We start from the raw sequence: 12,061 nt of genomic DNA on the forward strand, positions 1-12,061 counted from the left end.
CCCGATTGGAGTCGCCAGCGCCTTTCCCCCCGATTGGGATCGTCGGCGCCCTCTATGGTCTTGATTCCATCCAAATTAGCAAAAAATTTGACGCCATGATAAAATTTTGATATTTCAAGATTTCTATTTTCAAGCTTCTTAATTATCGTCCGTGCAATGCGCAGGTCTTCAACTAGTTTTTATTATTTAAGATAATTTATTTTCATTACAAGGGAGGCCACATGCCTAGTACAAGACTATGAAAATCTAAATAAATTGAAGCACCGGTAGCCATACTAATAAGAATCAAGCCTTGAATCTCTTTATTTTTAGGGCGAGGATCTGAACCCCTGCATTACACTACACCCTCTTGCTCAATTAAGATGATTTATTTATCCTTTTCTAAGAAACACAGGTTATGCGATATTATGGAATAGCTAGATCATAGCTGAAGAAATCGAGAAAACAAAGGTTAAAAGATTCGCTCGGCCGACTTTTTGCAGTTCAAACTTCGGCCACAAGATATCAAGAAAGCCTGAAAATATAAGTTAATAACAAGTTTTCATATCATCATGGATCTATTTGGCATGTCTTGTGGTATAACCGATCGCTTACACATGGATAGCGATTAATACTGGACAAATCTACCGGATTAATTTTCTGTGCAAGGAAAGATCTGATCATCCGTTATCTCCTCTTTCTTCATCCTTATGTATAGGGGAAGTTCGTCTTAGAAGGACCGGTATTAGGGTCGCCTTGTCCAATACTTGGTAATGGAACTACTTTCGAATTCTTCCTCTCTATACCTTTCCGGAGAGAATGCTTAGTCCTGAACCCCTTCACCAACTCAGCTAGAACTGCGAGCACTGCAACAATACCGGTGATGATGAAGAGTCCGCTGAAGCTGCCCATGCCGAGGCTAAGAGTGTGCGAAGAGATTGTGGCCCCGCCTTGGTTTGATTCCTCGTCCTGGCACAATGAACTCTGGCTCAGCTGGTACTTCCTTTCGATCTCGTTCATCTTGGTTTTGTCTTGAGTCACATTCAAGATCGCCCTTGAGAAGTACGCGACGAGGGGTGACCCCCGTGGAAATGCCTAACAGTTGATGTACATTGGCACATTAAATCCTAAATTTAGTCAGCATCATATGTTTGTTCTGCATAAGATGAGGAAGTTATACAAATAACAGGGAGGAGCGGAGAACCTACAAAAGCAAATCCATCATTCTTATATCTCGGTCCCACCATCATATATTTATTGCAATACTTCCCGAGAAAGAGTTTGATGTAGGGGGTCTCATCATAGATGGCTGCAACTCCGCCATTCCCGATCCCGTTAGACAGCGCTTCGTGGTACTCCTCAGCAGAGTTGAGAGGAATCAACCTTGACTCATCGAAGCCGAGATCCCGAACAAGGAGTTCCCGGACGTAGGAACCTTTTTGGTATCCAACATGGTAATGTTTTCGCACGAGCTCTTGCACATCCACGTATTGTGGCTGCAGCCGTTCAACTGTCAAGAGCGAGGCCAAACTTGCTGTGTAGCTTTGCGTTATGATCAGCAACAGGAATATCCACACTGCAAGGACTAGCCTTGTCCGATTGTTTACCACCTTTTCCCCTGGGTCAATAAAACTTAACAATTTCAAGTTTTTATCACAAATTGTTTGGCCATGTTAGTGCTTCCATTTTAAAGGCACTAAGGACGTTCCCGGTTAGGAAGCCCAGTAAGGATCGAACTCATCAGAACCTAGTGGTTTCACGTAAAGAGTTCTTGGTTACAACACACCGAATCCTAAGGTAAGTATTGCATCTAATCAGGCCAGAGAAGGCCGCATGGAAAGGAACGTGGATGAGAAGTGGCAGCACTTAACTACTTATTCGGTATGAGGGAATGCATAAGGAATGGAACGAAATCAATCAATAACAAAACAAAGTTCACGCGTCCTTTATATGACGAAAATATATTCTCTATGCCCTTTCCATGTCCTGTACCCAAGCATGACTTTGCGAATGATGAGTTAATTAATATATAGGGGGAAGTCAAATGAGAGGCCCGGAGATCTTACGATGAGCAAAAACTAGTGTTGAGAAGGAAAACCAGAGGCTGGTGCTGAGTTGCTCACTCCTGGAACCACCAAAGTCTTCGTTCTGGTGGCGGCCTTCCAGAAAGCAGACGATGAGGCCAGTTAAGACGAACGATAGTCCAATGGTTAACCACAGGTCCCAGCTCAGTGGCCTCAAGAAGATCCACATGTTCCTCCTTTCGTCGTCCTTGACTGCGACCACCATCGACACCCCAGATTCCGAGTAAGGCAGCGTGAAATCCACGTAATTGGAGCGATTCGCTACAACAGTTATGTCGCCTACCACAATGTCAACTTTCTGTAATGCACAGAGACGTTATTTTCAAGATTTAACCTGCCTGGCCTCTTTTTCATATATATCAGAGATGTATATTTGTTTGGCCTCAGCTCCAGAAATAGTAGTTATTACCTGAAGTTTGATCTGGTAAAGCATCTCAGCATAAGTTCCGGCAGACTGTCTACTTGCATTCATAAACGGAACAAATTCATATGGTATGTAGAAAGGCAACGCGTCCACCACAGCTATAAACATGTCATACGAGAAACCAGAGTAGGAAGGAACACCCGTTCGCTGGTCCCAGTGTATCTTGAAGAATTCACTGAAACCGGTTTTAACAGGGACCGCTATCTTCATCTTTGTATCCTTCAGGGTAGGCATAACCCAGCCCTTGGGTTCCTTCGGGGTTTTTCCGGCCCACAGAACTGGTTTTAGATCATCCACGGAAGTTGAGTAGTACTCTCGATTTTCTTCAGTGCGATTGCTCAGAGTCTGTGTAGTTGCAGGAGACAAATTAATGAGTCCAAAATACGGAATTTACATTCTTTAATATGGAACTGATGGAGCGCATACCTTTGAGAGGCCATGCTTCGGGGTCCAATACCCAATGATCTTTTCCTCGTTCCCAAGCACATTAATGATTTCGAATCCAGAGGGTTGGAGCTGCCCGTGAACCATCTCAAAAAGCCCAGAAAGACCATGGAAGCTGAGGTTTATGATTCCTTGTAGAAGCTTAGGGCCCATCTCTGAGATTCCAGTGTCCGAGAAGTTGAGTGCTGCCATTTTTTTGTTCTTGTTTGGCCTAACATACCGCAATTGATCAGATGATGTCCATTGCTTCTCGGCTACCATGGCTAATGCCCAAATAGTGTCATAAGCCCAAAGACTGAAGAGAGTGACTGTCTCAGTCCCATTAGAGGGGGAGATTCCATGAGAACTATTCAATTGCTTCTTCATGAACTTCTTTAGCTTTTTGGACATGGGGACATACGGCCTCACGCCCACCACACCTTGCATGGAGCTCATGGCTGTGGAGCCAACTGGATCGAGCAAGGAAGACAGCCCATCGGTCACGATCCACACGCTCTCCTCGTTCAGCATTCCGGCCTCATTGGCAAGGACAAAGAGCCGGGACCCAAGTGTGGCGGTCATGTGGACCAGGAATACCCTAGTTGACATGGTCATCACCTTGTTTAGCTCCTTCAAGATGTCAATATCTTGGGCAGTTGGATGGATTGCACTCCTATAGGGAACCTACGCACAATCAAGAAGCAAATTCGGCTGGTGCTCAGTCTGATAAAGAAGTTAAAAGAATTTTATAAGTCGGTTCTTAGATAACCTCTGGATGATACGCATATATATGTATATATATTATATATTATACATATCAATCGAAATCTATACATTGACGCGGAATAGTTAATTTCCAGAGAGTGACAAAAGCTTTCCATTGAAAATCACAACGAATATAATTTAGCTCCGGAGCAATGATACATACTTACTCGAGTGTTAATATTTTGGAAGGCATCCGTCAAGTAGGGAATCAGGCCGTTGCCATAGTCGGTGTCCTCGTAGATGGGGACGATCTCTCTCCAGCTAAATGCTTGGATAAGAGCAGCTATTGCTTTCACTTGGGAGCAGTCATCATAAGCTGTCCGGACGAAGTACCGGCTTTGGGTAGGCGAAAGAGAAGGACTTGTGGCCGAGAAGGATATGATAGGAATCTGAGCTTTGATTCCCAGGTCGATAACGAACCTGGCTTGCGAGGACCGCTCCGGCCCAATTATAGCATGCACTTCTTCATTTTGCATCAAGTCTAATGCTGCAAAAAGCGATCAATCCATTAACTTGATGGCACCCAAAGAACCAAGAGAAGATTGATTAATGCAAAATAGAAATTATCATATACCTGCTGAAGCTGCGAGAACGACATCATTTTGAGGATTCCTAAAGTGAAGAGACAGCCTCGTACGATAACTAGGATGGGCTTCATAGAAATCCGACAGTGCCATATTGACATAGCTCGAGGCGATTCTCCCCATAGGAGCATTAGAATCCACAAGTAGACCCACTTTCACCCTCTCCTTCCTTGACAGGTCTCCTTCAGCTGCCATGGCCAGTCCACCCAAATTAAGAACTAGAACGACAATGCAAGAGAAAATCGCCAAGGTCGAACTCCGACTCATTGTGACTCGATCGATCAGAATGAGGAAGATATATGTGATAAGAATACTGCGAAAACTATCGCAGCGGGAAATGTGTGTGTGTATAATTATATATAACTTGCGTCCTTATTTTTATTTCGCAATATGAATTGATATGCAATGAAATAGAACGAATATTGGAAGTCACTAAGCATATTGACTTGACCATGAATTCGCGAGTGTATATATATAATATAATGCATATATAGTACCTACAATAGCTTGTACAAAATCTATATTTTTTTTTTGGCCAAGAAAGTGTATATACAATTAGCAAATAATTAAACTAAAAAGTTTAATTATTAGTCGTCATAATAAATTAATTGATGATGTAAAGAAAAGGGTTTTAAGAATTTAGCGGTTCCATGCCACGAACCTTCGTGCAATGACTTTTACTTGGGGGAATGAATTTTATATAGAATTTTATATATATATACGTATGACTCTTCCACGCGAGTAGCTAGGTATGAAAGGAAAGCTACATGTCACCTAAAACGATTGATTTAGTCTAGGGACACTCTCCCTCGACAGCTCGAAGTTTGATCTGGAGGGATTTAATTGAGCAACTGAGCCAGCACATGGCGGACTCAAGGGCAGAGGGACGACAGTGGTCAAAGGAGCCCAAAATCGAAACCATGTTGTCGATTATAGTCTGGCTCTTCCGCATTGCAGCAATGCCTCTGTCAAGGACCGCCCTCTTGGTCAGCGGTAGGCCTAGCAATTCGTGTCGTGTCGTGTTTATACGTGTCGTGTCTAATCGAGTTCGTGTCATCAAAGTCATAACCCGTACACGACACGATTATTAAACGTATCAGGTTTTGGAAACACGAACACGACCTGTTTATATCCGTGTCAACCCGGACACGACACGTTTAAACATATTTATCGAAACGTGTCATAATAGGTACGTGTTCGTACACGACACGATTATAACCGGTTACCCGACACGTTAACACGACCCGTTTATTCGATTAGTCCGGTTACACGGACACATTAACACGACCCGTTTATCCGATTAACTCGATTACACGGACACGTTAACACGACCCGTTTATTCGACACATTAACACGATTACGACCTGTTTATTCCAAACAAAAATTTCTAAAAAGTTAACCATGCTCATTTCATTCATAGAAATGGATCATAATCTAGGAAGTACAAATATCATGATATGTAAGTTTAGTCTTAAAATAGATCACAATAACTTATAATAGCATCATATCATTAATTCTTCCAAAGTAGGTAGCATTGTTCAACTGCTCACGGTGAATGAAGTTACCCAAGAGTGCTAAATACAGAGCTGAATCTTAATATGCTGGTCAACTCCTTCCACAAGCTGGTGCCAGAACCCCATATACGAGCCAACACGAATCGAGATGAAGGAAATTATGCCACAATGTCAAAAGAAACTAATTGAAAAGACTGCCCCCTCTCCTGATTGGTGGATGTTATATCTGGAGATCATGCAATGAAAGTTCATTCGATGTCACAGAGTCAAGTTTACAGAACTTACCACCAGCTAATCCACCTAATAAGAGTCCCTCGAACGAACTACTGATGCTGTAATTAGAATTGGGTGTCCACTTCTGCTTTCCATAACTAGTTATGTCCTTAAGAGCTTCATAAAACATGACCTGCAAAGGCCACCAAAGGCAACAATTTAAGTAAATGCATGAGGGCTCATGAGCCAATGGAGGACCAGCTAGGTGTATAATCTTATCGATACCTTAATGGAAGAAGATTATTCTTCGCTCAAGATTATAAAATAAATCAACCTCTCAGTCACTAAAACTGAATGTATCCTTACTCTTTTAGTTAGAAGGCAATAATCACACTTATACTATGGAAAAAGCAACTGCACAAAGTCAAGTATGAGAAATGGAAGGTGTGTTGTAGTACCATCAAACGGCACATCCCTAGCAAGTATGGACAGGTATCTACCAAAGCAATCAAAGGGAAATTATCAGTCATTTTGAAGATCAAGGAGAAATGATAACACAATAATCAGTTCAACTTAGGACAGCGAGAGAGCAACATAAGCAGATTTATCAAGATAAGAGTGACCGTTCCTTCTAACATCAAGGATGACTTTTTGTTATGGTCATCTTTCCAGAACAGTAAAATAGTCACACGAAACATGAATCGTGAGAATAGGAAAATATGAGTCTGTTAACATTCTCTCTAATTTTTTTTTCTCTTGAGATAACTCCAACAATGGTTGCAACCTAACCCCTAGAAAAACTGAACATAGCGAATTGCAGCACATACCCAGCAAATAATCCTCGTAATCCCTGTTCCATCCAGATTGAACGCCCAGCATGAAACATTCCAGTATAATACCCATACATTTGCCCACCAAGTTTTACTGGTGCATTATCTTTTAAGGCAAGAGGACTCCAAGAAGCTGTCGTACCTTGAACCTGCATTCGCTGCTTCATCACTTCACATGGAACATATTTCTCCATTTCAAGTAATCATTAATTAATTACCAGAGCAACTAAATGGTCCAGGCATGAGAAATTTCTACATTTCAAGTAATGATTAATCAATTACCAGAACAACTAAAGGGTCCAAGCAGGAGAGATTTCTACATTTCAGCAAGATTCAATATAATCTGGTATTTACAAATACATAGTTCCGTAATCAATTACCAGAACCACTCATCGTAATTGTGTCATTGTGTGTCACCTCAATTATCCTCTCTCTAGCAATTACCTCACGAATAAAATCAACATACCAACACAGTGTTATCACCTATCTGCGATTGAGCCGAGGTCGAGGTCGACTTCGTCTGAAGTCTCGGTGCTGTCGCAACTTCTGAACAGTTAGAGAAGGCTCGAGGTCGACGGCTCGAGGGTCGCGGGGTGGCAGTCGCGGTCGCGGGGTCGAGGTCGCGGGGTGGAGCCGGGTTCAAGGTCGACTTCGTCTGAGGTCGAGGACCGAGCCAACGTTGCTTCGTCTGAGGCTCTGAGGTCGGAGAGAGGGCTCGAGTCGACGTTCACAGGGTAGCGGTCGCGGGGGTTCGAGGTCGCAGGGTCGAGCAGAACGGCGAAGCGGATCGTGGACGCTTGGACGGTGGAGCGGTGGAGGATTCTTCTACTGACAGAGGTGGAGCCGTGGAGGGCCTGGACTCTAGAGGCGAAATCAAAGGAGGAAGGGTTACGGGTTAGGAATTTAGGGTTACAACTACAGTACAGAAACAGGAAGTCAGGAACGGGAAGGCAAGAATGAAGAACCGCAGGAGGAATTTCAAAATTAGGGTTAATGGAAGGGTATATTGGTAAATTCAGTTAGATAAACGGGTTAACGGGTTACATGATTAAGTAACACGATTAAACACATCTAAATAAACAGGTTTAATCGTGTCTAATCGGGTTATGCGGGTTCAACCCGTTAAGACACATTTATTAACCGTGTCTAAACGGGTTGAACCCATTTAGACCGAATATCAAAAAATCTCAACCCGAACCCGTTTAACTTCGTGTCGTATCCATGTCGTGTTATCGTGTCGCGTCAAATATTGCCGGTCCTAGTCAGCGGATCTGTCCACTAATGACTAGTTGTGAAGCACGTGGGTTGCAAGGAGTCGAACATGATCTCTAGTCTCATCTGTTGAACCACAAAGAACACAGACAGGATTCACATCATTTTTCCATCTTACAATTCTGTCCATAGTATTAAGTCTGTTTCTTATAGCAAGCCACGATATAAAATTGTGTTTTGGAATGATTGGCGCAGGCCAAAGAAGCTTATACCAGTCCACTTGAGTTCCTTTGTCCCTTATATGCTCCCAGGTGCCAGCTACTGTGAAGTTCCCTTTGGATGAGCTAACCTAATGATCCTATCTTCCAAACTGCCGCAGGGTCTAATGCGTTGTAACCCTTCCTGAATTGCAACCAACTCAGGAGATCTTCTACTTCTCCAAATCCATATGTCCTCCTCTGTAATAGCAGAAACCCTAGAACGTTTTGTGAGCCCAGCACTTCAAAGACCCCTTTGCTGAAAAATCTCATAAAATGGACTTTGGGAATGCCAATTATCGAACCAGAACCGGGTCCTTTTGCCATCTTCAATCTGGTGTTTGATTAGAGAATAAGCACTTCTTCTGAGTTCCAATATCTTCTAGAGAGCATAAGAACAGGAATTTGGTATTTTAAGTGACCAAAAAATTCCTTTCTCTAATTATGTAAGCTCTTGACCAGGCAATCCATAGAGATCCTACTCCACTAATAAGAAGCCAAATGAACCTCATTATACAAGTGCGATTCCATACATAAAGCTGCTTTAGTCCAAGTCCCTCTTCCTTCTTAGGTAGGCAAACTGTCTCCCGAGCAACTTTTGATCCTTTTGCAGTAGCATCCTTTCCTTTCCAGAGAAAAGCTTTGCATTTTCCCTCAACAACCTTTGAAACCTACTTAGGCAACATAAACTCTCTGCACCAGATATTTATCGTTGAGTGCAACACAGATTGAATCAACTGTAGCCTTCCTGCATATGATTGCTCCTTAGCTGCCCATGTGTTTATTCTCTGAGTGATCTTCTCCCCAAGAGGCTAACATTCCTCATCTGAAAGCCTACCTGGTACAAGTGGAACTCCACAGGAAGAGAACCTCTCTTAAAGCCACTAATCCCCCCCATTCTCCTCACCACTTCATGATCAACCCCAGCAGTATGCATCTCAGTTTTGCTAGGATTTAATTTCAGACCAGAAATAAAATTCGTGAAAGACATCCAACAAAGCTCTAATAGATTGCAGCTCTCCTTTAACAAAACATCAAGAGATCATCAACAAACCCCAAATGAGTAGCATTCACTCTAGAGCAGAAAGGGTGATAGGAAAGTCTCTTATTTGCAACAGCTTCATTAAGACCTCAATAGCAACTACAACCAAGTAGGGAGACAAAGGATCTCCTTGTCGAACTCCTCTCTGTCCCTTGAAGTAACCCTCTAAACTGCCATTAACACAGATTGAACAGTGTGCATCAGTACTACAGACCCTTATCCAAGCAAGAAATTGTTTAGGCACTCCAATCACTTCCAGCACCGTAATGATGAAATTCCAATCTACAGAGTCAAACGCCTTCATGATATCAGCTTTTATAGAACAACGAGGACTCACATCCTTCCTTTTATAATCCGTAACCAATTCATGAGCAAGCTGGATATTATCCCCTATGTCCCTGCCCTTGACAAAAGCACTTCGCACAGGTGAAATAAAATCAGGGAGGAAACACTTTCCGTTTGGATTCAGAGTTCATTAATTTTAACTTTAATTTAACTTTAACTCAACACACTACACAACAAAAATACATATTTCCCAATTCAAAAATTTTAATTAACTTTAACTCAACACACTACACAATAAAAACACACGTTTCCCAAGTCAAATTTATAATCACATCTCATTTGTCATTTTCCACAATCAAAATTAAAATCAAAATCAAAGTAATTTAACTCTGAATCCAAACGGCCCCTTAATTCTATCAAAGAGAATCTTTGTAATAAAATTGTAAGTGACATTGCAACAAGAGATTGGCCTGAACTCTTAGATTAATTTGATGAACATAAATATATTACTGTACAGAAGAGTGAAGACCACTGATAAGCTCACTGGTTGGGTATTTCTTCTTGAAGCGTATAAGCCGCTTCGACATGGGGAGGTGAGGCCTCACCCCTCACACCTTGCATGGACTCAATCACTCTATGCCCGACTGGGTCGAGCAATGATGTTAACCTGTCAGTCACAATCCACAGAGTCTCATCATTTAGCATTTCTGCCTTTCTCGCGTGCAAAATAGCCAAGACCAGAGCGAAGCAGTCATGGGAACCAGGAAAACCCTTGTCTGCATATTCATCAGCTTGACGAGCTCGTTTAGTATATTGATATCTTGGGCTGATGGATGAATCACACTTCTATAAGGTACCTGAGACAAACCATGCACGTAAGTTAATTTCTCATACACGTATCAGGGCACAACATTATTTTGCCACAGAGAAACTGATTTTGCAAATTACCCGAGTCTCTATTTCTTGTAAGGCATCCGTGATGTGTGGAATCAAGCCACTGCCATAATCAGTGTCTTCATAGACAGGAACAACCTCTCTCCAGCCAAAGGTTTGAACAATTGCTGCAATTGTCTGCACTTGGAAGCTATCATCATGTGCAGTTAAAATAAAGTACTGATTCTGGCCGGGGAGAGGGAAGGCCTCGTGGCTAAGAATAATATGATAGGAGACCGAGCTCTAGCTCCAAGATCAATGATGAACTTGTCCTGTGAGGACCACTCCGGTCCAATCATGGCATACACTTGTTCATTTTCCAAAACCACGGGAAGAGTTAGTTAGTGTTAGCCTCTGTATTGTGCAAAAGGACAAGGGAAAAACACGGAGGAGAGGGAACGTTGGAACAGAGGAGAGATTTTCTGCTGTATTTTCTTCTCGTTAACTCCAAATCACCTGATTACATACTTATAAAGGAGATAGAGAATTCTAGTAATAATCTCTAATGACTTTTCCTCTTTCAAGGATTACACTTAATGCTTAATTTCCCAAGGATACAAACTTCTACTGTCGAGGAACATTAGTTGAGTCAAAGAACAAGTTTAAATGCCAACAGTTAGGGCTCTCTGTTTTTTTGACTTGCCACATAAACTGGCCAATAAGCCAGTTGGGAATCTGATCAATCTCCAATTTTATATGGTGATTTAAATTTGAATAAAAATGGAATTAATTCTCTTGGTCATCGAATAATTAAGCTCAAGATCACATTGTAATATATATGAAGATCTAGGGGCAAGAATCTTAATGCTGGACCTCTTGGATTCACCTTGGGAGTTGGCCGACCGAGAACAATACATAAAACACAGGACCCCCCTTGATTCAACTCAACCAAGCGATAGTGAGTGCCATGTAAAACATTGGGATGGACTTTATTGATATATATTTACCTGCAGAAGCCGCAGCAACCGCGTCGTTTTAGGGAGGACCCCTGTAGCGAAGAAATAACCTCATGCGGTGGCTTGCATGTTCATCATAGAAATCAGACAGTGCCAAGTCTACATAAGTTGAAGCCACTTTCCCAGGGACGAGTTCCTGTTGATGATGACACCAACTTTCACCATTTCCTTCTCCGGTGAGACCGGTTCAGCTGCTCCCACACGTAGTTCGATGAAACTAAAAAAAAGCGGGACGTAGAAGCATATTACCAAAAACATATAAAATGGCCCATCATTCACCGTGGATCAACCGGGTTGGAAGAGCAAAGTATGCAGTTGTGTATAGTATCATGATATGACGGAAGAGTTGACGATCGGAAAAATGTGTTTTATATTTGTAAGGGTCCAATAGGGTTGGAATGAAGTTTATAGGAAAGCTCCATGTAACTCGCGAACTCGGTCGAGTAAGCCATGACTATTGAGTGACCATTATCCTTGAGTTATTTCATTCACCATCAGTTAACGGCCTTGCTTGCTGAATCAGTACAAATATAATTATTAACTTAAGAATCATGGCTGAC

General features: G+C 42.2%; 1 protein-coding gene across 1 annotated transcript; it reads right to left on the minus strand.

The window, feature by feature from the left end:
• Positions 1-264: 264 nt before the first annotated feature.
• On the minus strand, positions 265-4,610 carry LOC116199168 (glutamate receptor 2.8-like). The gene is made up of 7 exons (XM_031529458.1): positions 4,250-4,610; positions 3,843-4,162; positions 2,914-3,594; positions 2,473-2,832; positions 2,046-2,361; positions 1,188-1,597; positions 265-1,074 (listed from the first exon to the last, which is right to left on the minus strand). Exons 1-7 carry the CDS (start codon positions 4,524-4,526, stop codon positions 688-690), a joined length of 2,751 nt encoding a protein of 916 aa, XP_031385318.1. The 5' UTR covers positions 4,527-4,610; the 3' UTR covers positions 265-687.
• Between the last annotated feature and the right edge of the window lie 7,451 nt (positions 4,611-12,061).

This window comes from Punica granatum, chromosome 3 (genome assembly GCF_007655135.1).
Source record: "Punica granatum isolate Tunisia-2019 chromosome 3, ASM765513v2, whole genome shotgun sequence".
Classification (NCBI taxonomy): domain Eukaryota; kingdom Viridiplantae; phylum Streptophyta; class Magnoliopsida; order Myrtales; family Lythraceae; genus Punica; species Punica granatum.